At 40.0% G+C, this 21,254-nt stretch overlaps 1 protein-coding gene across 1 annotated transcript in view; it reads right to left on the reverse strand.

Moving 5' to 3' along the window:
* Positions 1-4,260: 4,260 nt before the first annotated feature.
* The window catches only part of kdm4b (lysine (K)-specific demethylase 4B), a 235,670-nt gene continuing 218,676 nt past the window's right edge, over positions 4,261-21,254 (reverse strand). The window contains exons 21-22 of the mRNA XM_066695200.1: positions 15,347-15,439; positions 4,261-6,765 (exon numbers count right to left, since the gene is read on the reverse strand). Of these exons, the coding sequence (XP_066551297.1) occupies positions 6,439-6,765; positions 15,347-15,439 (420 nt within the window). The 3' untranslated portion in view covers positions 4,261-6,438. The remainder of the gene's footprint in view (positions 6,766-15,346; positions 15,440-21,254) is intronic.

A 21,254-nucleotide genomic window follows, 5' to 3' on the forward strand; every position in this document is an offset into this window, starting at 1 on the left:
TTGGACCCGGTTCTCAGCCGGGGGTTTAGGAAACACAAAAGCTCTCTCTGTCTTGTTTGCTAATCACCATGTCTGGCCGTATTCACTTTTATTCTGATCACTGAAGACTGAAGAGTAACACATTCTCTTGGATTTATCATCAGAGGTTCAACACAGGATCAATTGGAAAAATACATTTCTGATGTTGTCCTGAATACGACATGAGACGAGGAAAGGAGCTTAAAAAATCATCCTGGTTGTTTATGTTTTTTTAGCCATGGCAAGGCTTTTTCTTTGCTATAAAATGCACTTTTACCAAATGAAGTGGAACAAATGTGGATTCTCATGCAATTTCACAATAAAGTTCTCTGAAACAAACTATGTTCTGAACATTGAAAACATTTACAAACACTAATTCCATTTGAAAAAACCCATGCTTGAACCCACCATAAATACCACTAATGGACAAAGTTCGGGAGGAAGACAGTCCTCACCTGACTTCAGCCTTACCAAGCATAAGTGTTTGGCAAAAAAAATATTTTCTCCGCACTTGTTGCTTTGCATCCCTCCTCCACCCCAAAACACCATCATTGCAGCAGCTCCTTGGCTAATTCCAGCTAGGGTGACCTGATGGCCTCATCCTCATGACCAGGCAATCATTCCCTTAGTTAAGCAAATCTAGGCCGAAATAAACTCTGTTTACCTAATCTGCATCTCATTTGTAGGGTACTTTATAATTAGGCCAAGCTGAAATGTTGATAACTTTATGAACCAATGAGTTTAACATCTTGAGGTTTCTGATTGAAAATCAAGGAAGTTAGGTCTATCTATATCTTCCAATAATTTCACATTGCTCTATTAACAGTATGTATGCATTTCCAGAAAATATAGACAGGGTATAATGCTCCTTTTAAATTGATGTCACTTCCATGGAGAAAGAAAAGTATGTATTGGCTGCAAACCTTTGAAAGAAATGTGATATCATACTATGAGTATACACTACTGAAAACTACTTCCACTGTGAGTAAGCAACATCTTATGGATCAAGAGTCGAGCACCATATCAGGTTCTTTTTGCTATGAGGGAAGAAAAATCTGATTGAAAATATGCCAAGTGAAAGATGTTGTGTGTGAAAGCAAACAGAATTGGAAGATCTTGTGGATGGTTGGGGAGGATCAGCACATTTCACAAAGCACAAGTCATTTCCCCGCACGCTGGTGCGCTGACAGCTTCCTTTCCCCATTTAGCTTTTAATGGGGAAATTAGTCAGGGTCTGCGATGGCTCATAATGAATACGTAATATCTGGAGGCTTTAGGCAATGTTTTGCAAATGTAGCGGCACCCCTTACTGACAGCTCTCTCCCAGAGGTACGTTTACTGCAAATCATCTTCTGTTTATTTTTATTTATTTAAATATATAAGCGACATCTTTAATCTGCACTGATAATGAAAATAAAAAATAAAATGTTGCAAGGGAAAGTTTTAACAATCATCTAGAAAAACAAAAGCAAAAACCTCTAAGCACTACATCAGCAAGGGAAATAAAACAGACGCCTCATAATATCTATTACCCTCAATAGGCAACACGTTGTGAGAGCTGAATTCATTATTCATTTTAATAAAAAACAAAGGACTGGTATGTGAATATTGTCTCAATGCCCCGATATTCATTTTTCAGTTAATGAAAGGCCATCTGCATTTATACTTTTCTATCGAGTAAAGGGTATTTTCATGATAGGCACACTATTACTAAAAATACATAAGTGTTTTATGTAGAAGTCTTATCATGTTTTTATAAAGGATATAAGGATACACTGAGTGGAAATGCATCCTGAAGCTTCATGTATGACACATTTTGAGAAGCTAGTTAATGGCTAATATAATCTAAAAATATAGTCTTTAGCAGCTTTGTCTTGATTCAACCAATGACATTATTTGAGTATATTTCTTCTGCAGTAAGCGGCATATTAAGATTAACATAATATAATAATATTAAGATTGACAGTACCCGTGCTGGCTCTTGAGGGTTAAGGTCAAAAATAATGTGGGATTATGGCCAAATTGAATATCATGCTTTGTGCGATTATAGACCAGGCATTGTTCAAGCAAGCAATCACACCCTTGGAATGCATTGCAGGCAGGAGAAGAGGATATTGTTGAATGACCAGCCATTTCTAAATTGCAGCAATTGCAATTTTAAAATTCTTAGATGGTTAGATGGTCTGTCTGTAGTGCCTCACTGTGTCCGGGGGCTTTCTGAACAAGAAGTGAATAATACAAATTCATTATTCACACATTTTCACATGGTCAATATCTCACCCCCCTTCAATATAACCAATATGCACTTCAACAAACTGATGAACAGTTCCAAGAGATGTGTAAACAAACTTAAATAATATCAAGAGTTCCCTGCATGTGACAGACACAAAAGACACATTATGTGAAATGCTGCATGAAAGATAGAGCTCACTTAATGGAAATATGGAAAAGATAATTTCCATAAGCATTCATTGTGGTTGAGTGTACCATGAGAGTGTCAGCAATGGCAAAAATTCAGGAAAACTGGAGTTATTGAGCAACAAATGGATAGTGAATAAAACTGATGACAAAGTAAACTCAAATGATTAGTTCTGGGCACTCTTTCTGTGTCAAGTTTGTGATAAGGCAAATAGGAGATTTTAAATAAATGCTCGATTAAAATCAAAAGGCAGCTTGTTTACCGACTGCTCTGATTGTAACAAAGAGACAGGAATGCACAGAGCTTCAGATAAACCAGTGGCCCATTTCAGATGTTTAATAGCATTTCAAAATTTATTCTGCATTGAATAACATTTATTAACATCAGTGAGCATCATATTGGTCTTTTCTTTAACATAAAAAAAAACGTTATTGCAATCAGTAGAATCCCAAGTCAGAAATACTGTAGTTTGTAAAATAACTTCCAATTCCATTTATCCTAGAAGAAGCAAAAAATATATCCATGCCAAAAAAAAAAGAATAAGAGAAATTACAATAATTGTTTTTTTTTATGTGATTTGTGTTATTCTGTTTTTGTATTATTATTATTATATATACTCAAGGGCATAACAACCATTTGTAATATGTGAAATTCATGAAAATCACATAACTATGAGATCCATCAAAGAAAAAGAAAATCATTCACTTCACCAGCTGACAATTTTACCCCCTAATATGAACAAAGCAGAGAAATCTCCTGTATCTTCAAATTGAAGGCATTCAGTTGCACAGCGTGGATGTGCCCGTCCATAGACTCCAACAGAAAAGAAAATGCCATCGAGTTGCTTGAGAAGTCAAACAAAAGCGCATGAACTGCAGCTTCTCTTGAACAGCAGTGACAGAATCATCTGGTTCTTGGGAAATAATCCGCTATTAGTGTTCGTAATCTTTTGTACATTCTCTGGCCAAAAGATAACAGATGCCCAGCATCCTAATTCATCATCAATTTCACCACTGAACCTCTTCCATTGGGACGGTTTGCTTACATAGCGTTCTTGATGTCTGAGGGGGTGTTTAGGGAATTGAAAACAATCCTGGTCTTGGAGAGCTACAACAGCTCTTTATTTCAGTCATTCATTTACTTAATTTAAGGCATTATTGGATGAATTAGTTAAGATGATCAAGATCTTTAGCAGCTCATCTATAAAAGCGGACGGGCTATCCAGGACCAGGGTGGGAGATCACAGTTCTTCAATGTAAGCGACATTAATAGATTTATTTCACAATCGAGGGAAATGCTTTCAATATTGGGGGGCATACATTATTGGGGGGGGTGGACAAATTAACATTCTCTCAACATTGTCCCCCATAAACCTATGACTAGGGTAGTAGTGTGGAGTAGTGGTTAAGGCTCTGGACTCTGGACAGGGTTGTAGGTTCAATCCCAGGTTGGGGCACTGCTATTGTACCCTTAAGCAAGGTACTTTACCTAGACTACTCCAGTAAATGCCCAGCTGTATAAATGGGTAAAATGTAAAAAATAATGTGATATGGGTGGATATGGGTGTCTGCAAGAAATCAGGTAATAATATGTAGGTCCCCCAGAACAAATGTTGCAGACAACAGATCTAAACAAGTGGATGGCTCTGTTCCTCAAGGAGTTCAGAGATTTGGACTTCTGATAATTGCAAAAAAATAAAAGTTGAAGAAAACCACAAACCATATCATCAGACACATATGTGCAATGGTGCCACCAATCTACTATACTGATGTCCTGTAAAATCATGTTTGAGTTTGTCATAGGCATATTAAAAGGACAGACACTTTTTCCATAGAATTCATTTTTTAATTCTTACACCATAAAAGTTTCCTTACAACTCCTCTGCAGCCACTGCTATCCCCTAGTGTACAGCACTGGAACAGGAAGCCGACAGCAGGAGGACGAACAGAACAGAAAGATGCTGTTAGAGCTGTGCACCATCACAGAACGAAATGAAAGAGGTCACATTAAATAATAAAGTTCTGTGTGCAACTCACAGAACACATTTGGTTTATTTTTTACACCCCTCTGCCCCTCCACTTGGCAGGAAACTGTTAATTGAATCTATTACACCCCTGTTCCCTCCTCAAAATCCAAGCAATCCCGACGTTCCCTTAGGCAACATCTAAAAACCAGCCAATAATGCTAACCATGTGAGTTTAAGGTTATGATCACTAAACATATTTTACTTCTGACCTGAGTAATATTTGAACCCAAGGCTTTGTAGGTGAGAAAAAAAATAATCTTACGAATAAATAATAAATTTCACCTGGCCGTGTTCTCTTAAAGCTTTTTGTCTTCGATTGGAAATACGGGAAAAATACTGATAGGAAAAGTTCTGAAGTTCACAGTCTGTGTTTCAAAGACTTGGCCAAATAGAGAAAACTCACATCCATTGACAAGGCAGCCAGCAGGCCTAATAATAGCCACTTAAAGCAAAATCGTTTTTGTCCCTTTACATTCTCTTTTTTTTGCCTAGCTGTATAGAAATCCTGGGGATTCTCGAGGCACACGCAGCGGGGTGGTCAGCCGGTAATGGCCATTTTTATATCTCTGCTGAGTTTAATCAGACCTGCACAGAGCGTATTAAGTTCAAACTGGCCAAGAGGGTTGGGCAGACTGGAAACAGTTGGACTTTATCCGCCTTAGGCACTGCCAGAGGCAAAGAAATGCAGGTGCTTTAGCTAGAATAAAGGAGACAAAAAAGACTGCTGCTTTATTTAATTTGATGTGCACACAGATATTGTTGCTTCAATGCTACCGAAGACTGCCGTCGTCTCTGTGCTATTAAACTGTGGTGCTGTTGCAGTAATGCTATTTATACATACTCTCAAGACACACAAATAAACAAAAGGCTGGTATTTCATCATTAACCACTTAGTTCCTGATATAGCGTCACAAAAGGAATTTTATATTTACATTTATATATGATTTGAAGGACATTTCCTGTCAGTAGTCAAGTGTACATAGCACCTCTTGTGAAGATGGCTCAAAATAACCAGTAGAAGTTACTTGTATTTGTTGTAATCTTTGTATGGAATTTTGCGCACACACACACACACACACACACACACACACGTATATATGTGTATGTTTCCATGCCAATACTAGAACCTCCAGTATCCTTCTGATATAAAATAGGACTATCAAAATGCTGAAAAACTGAGAACAAAAGCTTAGTCAATTGCTACGTTCTTTAAGAGGTACGACAAACAATTCCATAAAGATGCAGGGCAAGAAATAAAAAGAGAAGAGGAATTAACATCAATAACTTAAAAAGCTCAGTAGATACAAAAAAATAAAATACAAAAATAATTAAATAACCACAAACTAACTTCACTACACCAAACAAACAAAAAACAATCCTTGTAAGAACTTGCTCCTTGAAATGTGAAGAGCAACGCTTAGGGCTTTTACAAACTAAGATACGATTCCTAGCTTTTACATTTTCGGTTTACATTATTCTTATTTTTATGATTATTTCATACTGTATTTAATTTTTATTTTCCCACCCCTCACAAAATATATTTATATATATATATACTGAAACTGTACAAATACAGTTGTTGCTGTTGTTGATTTGTTTGCTGGCTTAAAAAAATAGAACAGAAAAGAAAGCTAGCAAAGATTGCTTACGGCACATCCAAATACGTCCGTTTTATTGTTTGTGTGTTTGTGTCTGTTGTTGTTTTTACTGTCGTAGAGGTAAGGATGGGTCAAGGATAACACCCGTGGAAGTCCTGTACAAAACAAAGGATGGATTGAAAGTTTTCAGCTGCTTTTTCAGAATCAGGAACAAGAGAGTAAAAATGACATGCGACCATTTATTTCTTCTCTTCCCATAGCACTCAACTGTCCACTCGGCCCGAGAGCGGCAATAGCTGCTCGGATGTCCTGTGCTGGGTCAGCCCTGTCTGGTGGTGAAGAGCCACTGGGGTCGAGGTTATATTTTGTGCATGATGTTAAAACATGTGGCTGTGGCCCTCTGACTGTGGGTACTGCGTCTGCAGCAAGGACTCCATGAACGCCAGGTAGTCGGAACTGTTGCCATAGTCTTGTGAGGGTAGCAGGGCGGCCGTGGGGGCCGTTGGGGCCGTGGGGGCTGGAGCTGAGGCCAGAGCTGATGCTGGAGCCGGAACTGGAGCTGGAGCTAGAGCCGGAGCCGGAGCCAGAGGGGTGGACGTGGCGGTGGGGATGGTGGTAGTGGGCTTGGGCAGCCTGGGCCGTTTTGCTGCTTTACCTTCATCTCCAGAAAAGGTGGAGTCCTGCAGCGCCCCCGTGGTCACAGACTGCAACAGAGAGAAACCCAGTGAGACGTGGCTAGAAGAACATTTATACCGAAAAATGTACCGCTATTCTGTTTCATTGGAGTAATTACAGAAGTCTTAATCCCATAAATAATAATAATAATAATAATAATAATAATAATAATAATAATAATAATAATAATATCATCTTTGGACTCCTGTATACCATTTGTGATGCATAAACGAAGTCTATGCAGCACAAACTCCTACACTTCAGTGATGGATAAACGTAACTGGACAGTGAGACAGTGGACAGTTTGAGATCAAAGGGACAATATAAAGGTACCCCAGACAGAAATGTATGAATACATCATTTTTGTTTTGGACTGTGAAGGGATTTTATTATTACTATTATTATTTATTTATTTATTTATTAGCAGACACCCTTATCAGGGCGATTTGGGTATTTTCTTTAATAAGATCGTTGGCAAAAGGGCTGAACAGGGATATAAAGCTCTGGAAAAAATTAAGAGACCACTCCAAATTCAGAAATCAATGTTAAGTGGTCAAATGTTAAGTGGTCTGGTTTTCCAGAGCTGTATATTGTATTAGTACCAAGTGACTATTAATAGGGATAAACTAGGCAATGATTCCAAGCATTCTGGGCAATCTCTTAATCCTCTCAGACCAGCTCCTCTGAAACGGTTTGCTGCCGTATACCAGCCAGATACATGCTTGTATCTGCTGTGCATCCACAGAGAAGGTCGCAACAAAGCCCTGTACGAGTTCAAGAAACCATGCTTTTGAGCTTTAATGTGGCATCTGCACACTAGTTGTTTTGCTTAAGTGGGAGTCCAACATTTTAGTATTATTTGTGGATTCTAATATGGGGCTCATATATTTTAAAATAATTACATAATTTGCATAGGTTAGGCTATACATTTTTTGTGTGAACTTCAAGCCTTTGGAATGTGATGATAATCTCACATCACACCAATCAAGACCCTAATATATATATATTTTGTTGAAGAAGCAGAGAGATGCATCTTCTCACTGAACGTGTTAGGAACTTGTTTCATTATTACAAAGAGGAAATGCTGTCATGTGGTGAGATATGGCAGATAGTTAAGTTAAAATTAATAACTTAAGAGAAACACTATTTAAAAAGGCTGTTGTTTTCTGAGGTTAAAATATAAATCTCCAAACAGTAATTTACCTACCTATAAAAGGGTTATATAAGTAACAAGGTTGCTTCTTTAAAAGTGTTTATATATATATATATATATATATATATATATATATATATACACACACACTCACCTAAAGGATTATTAGGAACACCATACTAATACTGTGTTTGACCCCCTTTCGCCTTCAGAACTGCCTTAATTCTACGTGGCATTGATTCAACAAGGTGCTGAAAGCATTCTTTAAAAATGTTGGCCCATATTGATAGGATAGCATCTTGCAGTTGATGGAGATTTGTGGGATGCACATCCAGGGCACGAAGCTCCCGTTCCACCACATCCCAAAGATGCTCTATTGGGTTGAGATCTGGTGACTGTGGGGGCCAGTTTAGTACAGTGAACTCATTATCATTTCAAATTGGTTTCTTGAACATGACTCGACCTTTGTGACATGGTGCATTATCCTGCTGGAAGTAGCCATCAGAGGATGGGTACATGGTGGTCATAAAGGGATGGACATGGTCAGAAACAATGCTCAGGTAGGCCGTGGCATTTAAACGATGCCCAATTGGCACTAAGGGGCCTAAAGTGTGCCAAGAAAACATCCCCCACACCATTACACCACCACCACCAGCCTGCACAGTGGTAACAAGGCATGATGGATCCATGTTCTCATTCTGTTTACGCCAAATTCTGACTCTACCATCTGAATGTCTCAACATAAATCGAGACTCATCAGACCAGGCAACATTTTTCCAGTCTTCAACTGTCCAATTTTGGTGAGCTTGTGCAAATTGTAGCCTCTTTTTCCTATTTGTAGTGGAGATGAGTGGTACCTGGTGGGGTCTTCTGCTGTTGTAGCCCATCCGCCTCAAGGTTGTACGTGTTGTGGCTTCACAAATGCTTTGCTGCATACCTCGGTTGTAACGAGTGGTTATTTAGTCAAAGTTGCTCTTCTATCAGCTTGAATCAGTCGGCCCATTTTCCTCTGACCTCTAGCATCAACAAGGCATTTTCGCCCACAGGACTGCCGCATACTGGATGTTTTTCCCTTTTCACACCATTCTTTGTAAACCCTAGAATTGGTTGTGCGTGAAAATCCCAGTAACTGAGCAGATTGTGAAATACTCAGACCGGCCCGTCTGGCACCAACAACCATGCCACGCTCAAAATTGCTTAAATCACCTTTCTTTCCCATTCAGACATTCAGTTTGGAGTTCAGGAGATTGTCTTGACCAGGATCACACCCCTAAATGCATTGAAGCAACTGCCATGTGATTGGTTGGTTAGATAATTGCATTAATGAGAAATTGAACAGGTGTTCCTAATAATCCTTTAGGTGAGTGTATATATAACACTTTTAAAGAAGCAGCCTTGTTACTTTAAATGTTTAGATTTTTTTTTTTTTTTTTTAACTTTACCTCAGGTTTTAACCTAAGAAAATAACAACCTTCTTATACAGACGAGTGACAAATTAAAGGAAAAACCAACAGCGTCTCAGTAAGGTGCTGGGCACCACGAGCCACCAGAACAGCTTCAATGCTCTTGGCACAAATTCTATGAGTCTCTGGACTCTACTGGAGGGATGGAACATCATTCTTCCAAAAGATATTCCCTCATTTGGTGTTTTGATGATGGTGGTGGAGAGCGCTGTCTAACACGTCGGTCCAAAATCTCCCATAGGTGTTCAACTGGGTTGAGATCTGGTGACTGCGAAGGCCATAGCATATGATTCACATCATTTTCATACTCATCAGACCATTCAGTGAGCTCTCGTGCCCTGTGGATGGGGGCATTGTCATCCTGGAAGAGACCACTCTCACCAGGATAGAAATGTTTCACCATAGGATAAAGGTGATCACTCAGAATAACTTTGTAATGATTTGCAGTGACCCTTCCCTCTAAGGGGACAAGTGGACCCAAACCATGCCAGGAAAATGCCCCCCACAGCATAACAGAGCCTCCAGACACCCTCACTATAGGGGTCAAGCAGTCAGGCCTGTACCGCTCTCTTGGTGTCGCCACACATGCACTCACCATCTCACCACGAGCCAGTTGAGCAGTCTTTGTGACTGAAGCGCCTGCCATTTGTGCCCCAATAATGACCCCTCTTTCAAAGTCACTTAGATCCTTTCCTCTTGCCATCTTGATCCAAACTTGAGGTCAACTGGGCCTGCTCAACATTTTTATACATGTCACAGAGCATTATAGTATGTGAATTGCTTAATTGTATCATGCAGTACACCTGTTTGGAGGAATCTGGATTCGTTATGTTCCTCCACTCATTTATTCAGGTTTTTCCTTTAATTTGTCACCCGTCTGTACATACAGTGAGGGAAAAAAGTATTTGATCCCCTGCTGATTTTGTATGTTTGCCCACTGACAAAGAAATGATCAGTCTATAATTTTAATGGTAGGTGTATTTTAACAGTGAGAGACAGAATAACAACAAAAAAATCCAGAAAAACACATTTAAAAAAAGTTATGAATTGATTTGCATGTTAATGAGGGAAATAAGTATTTGACCCCTTCGACTTAGTACTTGGTGGCAAAACCCTTGTTGGCAATCACAGAGGTCAGACGTTTCTTGTAGTTGGCCACCAGGTTTGCAAACATGTCAGGAGGGATTTTGTCCCACTCCTCTTTGCAGATCCTCTCCAAGTCATTAAGGTTTCGAGGCTGACGTTTGGCAACTCGAATCTTCAGCTCCCTCCACAGATTTTCTATGGGATTAAGGTCTGGAGACTGGCTAGGCCACTCCAGAACCTTAATGTGCTTCTTCTTGAGCCACTCCTTTGTTGCCTTGGCTGTGTGTTTTGGGTCATTGTAATGCTGGAATACCCATCCACGACCCATTTTCAATGCCCTGGCTGAGGGAAGGAGGTTCTCACCCAAGATTTGACAGTACATGGCCCCGTCCATCGTCCCTTTGATGCGGTGCAGTTGTCCTGTCCCCTTAGCAGAAAAACACCCCCAAAGCATAATGTTTCCACCTCCATGTTTGACGGTGGGGATGCTGTTCTTGGGGTCATAGGCAGCATTCTTCCTTCTCCAAACACGGCGAGTTGAGTTGATGCCAAAGAGCTTGATTTTGGTCTCATCTGACCACAACACTTTCACCCAGTTCTTCTCTGAATAATTCAGATGTTCATTGGCAAACTTCAAATGGGCCTGTACATGTGCTTTCTTGAGCAGGGGGACCTTGCGGGCGCTGCAGGATTTCAGTCCTTCACGGCGTAGTGTGTTACCAATTGTTTTCTTGGTGACTATGGTCCCAGCTGCCTTGAAATCATTAACAAGATCCTCCCGTGTAGTTCTGGGCTGATTCCTCACCGTTCTCATGATCATTGAAACTCCACAAGGTGAGATCTTGCATGGAGCCCCAGACCGAGGGAGACTGACAGTTATTTTGTGTATCTTCCATTTGCGAATAATCGCACCAACTGTTCTCTTGGTTCTCACCAAGCTGCTTGGCGATGGTCTTGTAGCCCATTTCAGCCTTGTGTAGGTCTACAATCTTGTCCCTGACATCCTTGGACAGCTCTTTGGTCTTGGCCATGGTGGAGAGTTTGGAATCTGATTGATTGATTGCTTCTGTGGACAGGTGTCTTTTATACAGGTAACGAGCTGAGATTAGGAGCACTCCCTTTAAGAGAGTGCTCCTAATCTCAGATCGTTACCTGTATAAATGACACCTTGGAGCCAGAAAGCTTGCTGATTGATAGGGGATGAAATACTTATTTCCCTCATTAACATGCAAACAAATGTATAACTTTTTTGAAATGTGTTTTTCTGGATTTTTTTGTTGTTATTCTGTCTCTCACTGTTAAAATACACCTACCATTAAAATTATAGACTGATCTTTTCTTTGTCAGTGGGCAAATGTACAAAATCAGCAGGGGATCAAATACTTTTTTCCCTCACTGTATATGCACACACATACACTCACCTAAAGGATTATTAGGAACACCCGTTCAATTTCTCATTAATGCAATTATCTAACCAACCAATCACATGGCAGTTGCTTCAATGCATTTAGGGGTGTGGTCCTGGTCAAGACAATCTCCTGAACTCCAAACTGAATGTCTGAATGGGAAAGAAAGGTGATTTAAGCAATTTTGAGCGTGGCATGGTTGTAGGTGCCAGACGGGCCGGTCTGAGTATTTCACAATCTGCTCAGTTACTGGGATTTTCACGCACAACCATTTCTAGGGTTTACAAAGAATGGTGTGAAAAGGGAAAAACATCCAGTATGCGGCAGTCCTGTGGGCGAAAATGCCTTGTTGATGCTAGAGGTCAGAGGAGAATGGGCCGACTGATTCAAGCTGATAGAAGAGCAACTTTGACTGAAATAACCACTCGTTACAACCGAGGTATGCAGCAAAGCATTTGTGAAGCCACAACACGTACAACCTTGAGGCGGATGGGCTACAACAGCAGAAGACCCCACCGGGTACCACTCATCTCCACTACAAATAGGAAAAAGAGGCTACAATTTGCACAAGCTCACCAAAATTGGACAGTTGAAGACTGGAAAAATGTTGCCTGGCCTGATGAGTCTCGATTTCTGTTGAGACATTCAGATGGTAGAGTCAGAATTTGGCGTAAACAGAATGAGAACATGGATCCATCATGCCTTGTTACCACTGTGCAGGCTGGTGGTGGTGGTGTAATGGTGTGGGGGATGTTTTCTTGGCACACTTTAGGCCCCTTAGTGCCAATTGGGCATCGTTTAAATGCCACGGCCTACCTGAGCATTGTTTCTGACCATGTCCATCCCTTTATGACCACCATGTACCCATCCTCTGATGGCTACTTCCAGCAGGATAATGCACCATGTCACAAAAGTCGAATCATTTCAAATTGGTTTCTTGAACATGACAATGAGTTCACTGTACTAAACTGGCCCCCACAGTCACCAGATCTCAACCCAATAGAGCATCTTTGGGATGTGGTGGAACGGGAGCTTCGTGCCCTGGATGTGCATCCCACAAATCTCCATCAACTGCAAGATGCTATCCTATCAATATGGGCCAACATTTCTAAAGAATGCTTTCAGCACCTTGTTGAATCAATGCCACGTAGAATTAAGGCAGTTCTGAAGGCGAAAGGGGGTCAAACACAGTATTAGTATGATGTTCCTAATAATCCTTTAGGTGAGTGTATATACATATATATATATATACATACATATACATATATATATATATATATATATATATATATATATACATATACATATATATATATATATATATATATATATATATATGTTTTCTCTAGATTATAGAATTAGGTTATCTTATCTGTATTCTTCTCATGTGACTGGGTCGTGTCCCATTAGGTGTGTTTATGTGATTCTCAACTACAGCTGAAACTGTCAATGCAGAAACATATTTTGAAAAGACTCGTCAGTGCTGATTGCCAGGGATCGTATGGGGGGTGGGGGGGGGGTTACAAAGAAGTAGCTCAAACTTTCCACTGATTTGTGCTGAAGCATAACGCTGCTGACAACTGAGAGACAGATACATGAAGTGCATAATGTGCTCTTAATCACTCAGCTGCTACAGCTTTGTACCCGTGCTCTGAATGCAGTCAGGAACCACCTGCTATGTGTTGCAGGCGATGTGACCCTCCAAAGGGATTACCTGAGAATCAGATGCATATCTAAAACTCAAGTCTTTCCAGATGAACTCCATAACAATCACCATGCATTAAAAAAAAAAGGTTTTAATAATTGCAATCTGATTATATATGACCAAATGAACTTCTGATTGAAATGACTGAGAATGCAAATGCAAGCTAAAAAGACATTTAAAGCCCATGTGCATTCAGTCATTCAAAGTGAAAAATGCCAATGCAGCTTCCCCACTCCCTGTGAGACCCTCCCTAAGAGTGATTGATGCTGCTGTCGGCGGGGAAATCGACATCGCAGCCCAGTATTCCATATCATGATTATTGAACTTCAGAAAATAAAGTCGATATTCAATGCCTTTCTTCACACCTAAGTCAGTACCGAGTGATCTGAATCCATCCTTTGCCAATGGTCTGAATAATAATAATAAAGAATTATACTATATTATACATTTCAAATGCAAGTCAAAATTATATTTTTCTATTATTACAGTAAATAAACAGGAAGACATCTATGAGAATGACTGATTATTGTGTAAACAGAGTTTGGAGTCATTGTGCCAGAGCAGAGACAGAGAGACAGAAGGCACAGGTGTAAACAGACAGTATGATTTCATTCTCAAACAGCTTCTCATGCCACCAATATTGATATAACAGTAATAATAAATGACAAATCTGTTAGGGACCGCAGTTCTGTTCATGGTCGGGATTGAACTCTGAGCTTCACTTTCAACATCTCTTTTTCTGCCCTTGACTTTGTGGTCCTTGGTTTTAACTCTTGAAAATTGTCTTCCTGCTTTTCCAGTTGTGAGGAGGGCTGTGCGTTTGTGCTTGTACTCATCAGTGATGTGCTTTAGCTGTACATTTACAAATATCACTGTCTCCCACCTTCACAGTACTTTTGCCTTCATTGAGCATTCAAGTAAGTTGATTTTTGAACATTGCCTCATAAACTTTAATCATGCCCACAATGAAAGTAAGGGATGCTTATCAGGTTAGTTGGTTGGCAACGGTATCATAAAAACTGCACTGTGGAACAATTAAATTTGGTCCAGACAAGAATGGGCCTCTGGGGAACAGGTGCCCAGGGACAATGACAAGTCCACACCAAACAGTGGCTCAGTGTGACCAGCATGTGTGTGCAGAGCAGCTTGCAAGCATGAAAGTTAAGTGGTTATTATGTCTGCCAACTTTTTAAGCTCCATGGTGCACAGTTTACACAATACAGCTTCTTGGATAGGACACCACTTTATAAACAATATATAATTAGATCGCTGTTTATTGAATCTTCTTGACTATCTTTGTAATACAATTCTTGACAATAAAGGGGAGAACTAGCAATGTGTCAGTAGCTATAAGTTTATAAGCATAGTTTGTGCAGGTTCTGTCCCTGTGGGATAATGTGTTTATCAGTATGCAGTGTAGGTTTCTTCAAAGTGAATTACATAAAAATGTTTGTCCTCTTTACATGTAATATGAGAATGAGATTCTGACCTTTATGTGTATTGCTTGTTCTGTAGTTTATGCAGGAAAGCAAATTATTTTGCCTTTGACCATTTCTTTTCTACACCGAGAGCTCAGGGCCATTTAATTTAGAGGCTGTAAAAAAAATGACAGGTAAATTGACAGGTATGGAGAGAGAACGGCAATGACTCTGACCGCCAGCGCTCATTCTCCTGTGTCTGTGAGGAGCTGTGTGGTGTGAGATCTGGAGACAATGCCACAGTCCAATTGCCTGCAGCCAGGTTATCGGATGACTTTGCCGCTGGACTCTGGCTCTGTCACCTCTCATCACTACTTACTAGGCGGGATTTAACCTTCTTAGGCAGCTCCTCCTCCAGTGTGTGAAGCTCACTGCGCTTCACTGTCAGCTGGGATCCGTCTTCAAACTCCACCTAGGATGACACAACAGGGAGCCTTTTGTCAGGAACTGAGGTTAAGCCACAGTGCTTATTCGGTAAAGCATGTTCCAATGCATACAGTACCTTTTAATAAAGTGAACATGGTTCCTGTTTTGGGCTTATTTCTAACTTCCTATACCAAATTTAAACTGATAACTACCTAAATTAAGCATCCCTGCAGCTTGTCTCCTTTGACAAACAACGTGTTGATGATTTAGGCTCACCAGGAGCATTTTCAGGATTTCAATTCTCTAGGGAGCTGTAGTATAGTTTAGGGCTGTGGACCACAGGCTGCTGCCCTGACCTTACAACATCGATGTCCCTATACATGATTGCAGATCCCCAGGGTAGCGACATATACAGGTGCTTCCATTTCAGACAATGAGCACACTCATGGCCACATGCCCGCCCTGCACTACAGCTCTCTCTAGAAGGTGAAAAATGATAGTGGTAGACTTTACACCAACACCCATGTCAGGATATGATTAATTAGTTTTAGGAACACAATTTTAACAGACGTAACAGCATGTGACAAATACCAGAAGACACTGTGGCCCTCCAGGACCTGGTTTGCCCGTCACTGTTTTCAAGGCGACGTGAGCAGAGGCAGATGAGCATCACACAAGTCTCTGAAGCTCATTGGTGAGATGCCTTGGCAACACTGATCTAGTCTTGCTCCTCAGTCTCACCATTTCTCAGAAGCATTCATATGTTTGGTTATAACCAATTAAGCAGAGAAACCCTTGGATTCATAATTAAACACACATAAAAAGGACACTACAGAGGACATCAGACCTGTAATACAGCTTTGGCACTAAACTTCAACAGCAGGTCAATTATTTTGTTAAAATGTTATATTCATACATGCTTAGCTGATCATACTAACACCAAGAGGAACACTATACACGTGTATAGCCACTGTCAACTTCTCCTCTGTTCCACTCCCTTCAGCACTTAACTGTATTATATCTGCACTCGTTACCTCATTGAACTAGGGTGTAGGCTAATTATTTTTTGTATTGATTACTGCACTCTTTTATTGCTCTGGATAAGGGTGTCTGCTAATAAATAATAAGAAGAATAGAAAAACCTAAAACCATTCAACTTTCTGATCTATCTATGTATCTATCCATCCACACTTCAATACATACATGCATACACTTTGTGCCACAGTTGCTGAAAGTCTGCAAAAAGTCCACAATTGAAAGTTTTTCAGTCACGTTTCTTATTTTAGCTCGCCATAAGTCTGACTAAGCAATCTTTGATAGAAATGTGCTTGAGACTAGAGCATGCTTGTGGACTGATTCAAGAGGCTGACACTTAATAATAATCAATTCTTCAAACAATTGAGCTAAGCACCAGATCTGATTAGCACTAGGACATACTGCAACTCAGTGAAGAAAGATGGCGAAAAAAGATACTGCCAGGAATTAAATTTGAATTTTGTCATGTTTTTCTATTTTTTGGTACAAGAAAAAGAGCAGAACCCTCTTTCACTGCCTGCAATTGCACCTCCCCTACCTTATAGATGGAATCTGCGTGTGTGGATATTTAACGCAGATTCCACTCAAGCCCGCGGAACCGACTTTTAATTATAAAATTAAACTTAAAACATGATGAGCAAAATTAAAGTATTGTACTGTACTGTAATATAACAACATCTCCCAAGTAACAGCATATCATGCAACATGTGCACTGTAAAATAGTCTCTCATCTGCGTTTTGACTGATGCGCTCTGGGTTCCAGGGCTTTCAGAGGGTCTTTGGATTGACTAGATATTCCTAGAGTCACTGTCTGTGATTGGGTCAAAAATGTAAGATCTCTAGGCTGATGACATATACACTGCTCAAAACACAGGGAACACGTAATCATTACAGTATAACACCAAGTCAATTCAACTTCAGGGATATCAATCTGTCCAGTTAGGAAGCCCAAGCAACTGTCAATCAATGTCACCTGGTTTGGTGCAAATTAAAGTGACAACAGGTGCACTGGAGAGGCAACAGCAAGACAACCCCCAAAAAGGGAATAGTTTTGCAGGTGGTGGCCACAGACAATTGCTCTCTCCTTATCCTTCCTGACTGATTCTTCTCTAGTTTTGCATTTTGCTAGTGTCCTTGTCACTACTGGTAGCATGAGGCAGTACCTGCAGCCCATTCAGGTTGCACAGGTAGTCCAGCTCCTCCAGGATGGCACATCCATACGTGCCGTCACAAGAAGGTTTGCTGTGTCTCCCAGTACAGTCTCAAGAGCATGGATTTATAGTGCACGTTATAGTGCCTGCAACATCATCCAGCATGACCAGTCTGAAGGTGGGTCAATGATGGTCTGGGGAGGCATATCCTTGGAGGGTCGCACAGACCTCCACGTGCTAGCCAACGGTACCCTGACTGCTGTTAGGTACTGGGATGAAATCCTCAGACCCATCGTCAGACCTTACGCTGGTGCAGTGGGCGCTGGGTTACTCCTGGTGCAATGCCCGGCCTCATGTGGCCAGAGTGTGTAGGCAGTTCCTGGATGACGAAGGCATTGATGCCATTGACTGGCCCTCACATTCCTAAGACCTGAATCCAATTGAGAACCTTTGGGATGTTATGTATTGGGGCATCTGACGCCGCCAAGTAGAGCCACAGACTGTCCAGGAGCTCACTAATGCCCTGATCCAGGTCTGGGAGGAGATCCCCCAGGACACCATCCGCCATCTCATCAGGAGCATGCCCAGACGTTGTCAGGAGTGCATACAGGCATGTGGGGGCCATACACACTACTGAGTCGCATTATGGGTTGCCGTGATGAAATTCACGCAAGTTGGAACAGCCTGTGATTTCAGTTGTTTACTTGTATTTTCGGTGTGAGTTTGAATCCAGCCCTCAAATCGGTTGGTGATTTTGGTTTCCATTGACCATTGTTACGTCATTTTGTTCTCAACGAATTACACAATGTACAGTAAAGATTTTGATCTTTAATATAACTTGTTCATCGAGATCCGATGTGTGATTTAAGTGTTCCCTTAATTTTTTTGAGCAGTGTACATACTAATGTCCTTTCCATTGGTCAATACTAAGTCAATACTATGTTCTGCAGTTGCACAAACGCCAGCAAAGACTCAATGTAAACAAAGCGCACATGGTTCTTTTCAGCAGAATCTCAACTAAGCAGCTAAAAATGCAAGTCACTATCACAAATCGTTTCCCCATAAATTAATACTTTGTAATTGATTAATATGTATCTAACATAACAACTTAAATATTAGTCTATGTAAAAATACCTTCCTATTAGAAGACGTGGAAATAATAACAGCAGCACTAAAAGCAGTCAATTCTCACGCATCTTGTGTCAGAGTTGTTTTATTATTGTTTCCCGATATTATCACTCCTTTTTATTGTCACAATTTCAAATTAACTAAAGTTTGTGATTATTTGTTTCTGAAGGAATATTTTGCAATTACAGCTGGAACTGACCAATTGAGTATTAATACAATTTTCATTCAATTGCTTAATAGTTTAGCTATGTTAGCTGCAACGGAAATGCCCTAACATTAGCGTCCTTGTGGCAATTTTTTCTGGTCATACAAAATGTTTATCTATCTAGCTAATTCATACAATCTACTTAAGTAAACAATTTAGTTTCCCACGTTTACAAAGTACACTCAACACACAGACTGCCGGTCTACATTCGAAAACATACCTGTGCACTCCAGCGAATAAAATATAAATAGCAATAGCTGGCGGTGTATGCAGCTTTTAGGTGGGTTAACACACCAGCTGTAGATTTGTGGTAGTTTAATTACACTGCACATATTATACACTTAACAGTGTTTCCATTTACTTTGTCAAAGTATTTCCATGTAGAACTTATCTGTGAGGAAGCCATTGGTCACGTTCTTGTAGCGCAGATTTACGCAGATCTGCAGAATTCCAACAATTGTGCATATGGATTTTGTTATGCCACTAATGTAACTAACTACTATAATTCTAAAACACTTTGATCCAGGTCATTAAAAACTTAAATGGTAGCCTAATGCCACATCATATTAGCAAAACATATGAGCCCCAAAAAGCTTCCCGTCAGGTCATAAAAAAAAAAAAATATTTTTACAAAACTAAAATAGCCTATAATGATAAAAATAAGATGACCATGATAGGAACAAACCTACCCTAATGGATTGGATTTAGCATCCCTGCTATAAAGGGGATACTGGCTGAGTTTTTGTGTACATCTATTTAGACCAAATAGCTCTGTTTCTTATTCTCAAAATATTTCAGTGTTACCTTATAGCTGGTAAAACATTTAATTTAAGGAAGGCTTCAATCTAATGGATGTACATATTGATTACGTTACTGAAGTGTAATAAAGTACAAATAATTATAATTTATTTTGTATTGTTGTTGTTGCATAAAACAATATAAAATTAATTAATGCAGATTTTCCACAGAATTTACAGAAAAAGTTCCGCAGAATTTAAACTAAACTTCTGCAGATTCTGTCTGGGCCTACTTATCACCAAGAGATTTCATGTCTTAAAAGGAGGTGTTCATTGTTCTGCCTGATATCTTGTATGGCTATTCCTTGTAATAGTGACCGTGTAAGGTGTGGCAGAGTACAGGCTAGAATCCCTAAGACAACCCTGTCACACATGCTATTGTCTGCTTAGCTCCTAGTGGACTAGTGAAAATGTGTTTGCTAGAGGCTGTGAAATTTGTTTTTAAAAATAAATCAATCAATTAAAAGACCATATTGATTTGAATTTATGTCTTTTGTCAGTCAAGGATTGGGCATTGTTGCTTGAACTTCTGTATTAAGAAACACGCTGCCTTACTCTCTGCATGCATCTGTATCAATGGATTTTCCGGTGTGGTTTTTCTACTCATTAACATTTGAGCCCGAGAGCCTGGGAAGCCCAAAGTGCACCTCGCGATACTGCCAGAGCCTGGAATCTGAGAAATAACAAGCATGATTCCAGGCACACTGCTGAAAATAAGTGATTAGCAAACACATGTCGGAGAGAACAACCAGAACGATAATACTAGTTAATTAAAATGAAGTGAACGGCAGAATGAGAGAACGGGAAGAGTTTCTGCAAGGTCAGTGTCCGACTCCAGTCAGCAGTGGCTGGAGGCCATACTCCTCTGAATGCACGGCCACGAGGTGAAGTCACACTGGGTTCGAGTCAATTATGTGGGAAAATCTAAGCTTTAGAGGACTCAAATATGAGGTAATGCATATTCAAAAGAAGTATGAAAAGGTGCTCATTGCAAGACTGGAATGCACTCACACTGCCACAGGTGTTTGCGGTTTTTGCACACTTAAGCGTACCCATCCTAATTGTACCACATTATACACACAAGACCCTGTTGTGTGTGGAGAAAAAGACAATCCATACCAAAACAGATATGAGCCACCCACAGAACATAAATCATGGAAGACAGAAAAAACTTAAAATGAATGGTTTTCTACTGACATGCACAACAGATACTCGAACATCCTTCACAGCTAGAACATGAACGGTGGCCAGATTGATTAGTTTAGGCTATAAAATATAAATCTGGTGTGAGTTACGGTGTGTGAGGATAAATTATGAATGTATCTCTGAATTGTGTCCCCACTGCCTCCAGCCACGAGCAATCAAATATTATGTCCTTTTTGTATAGATTTGCTATTCAAACATTTAAACTTGATAGGTGATGTACCAATTCATACATTTACACAGATGTTCATAATAGTCTGTCAAGATGCCCTTAGACTGTCAATGTGTGTTAAGAAAGCTATTGGTTCTTTTCCTACATGAAGTGAACAAAATCTTAGAAGT

The sequence above is a fragment of the Amia ocellicauda genome, chromosome 22 (genome assembly GCF_036373705.1).
Source record: "Amia ocellicauda isolate fAmiCal2 chromosome 22, fAmiCal2.hap1, whole genome shotgun sequence".
Lineage (NCBI taxonomy): Eukaryota > Metazoa > Chordata > Actinopteri > Amiiformes > Amiidae > Amia > Amia ocellicauda.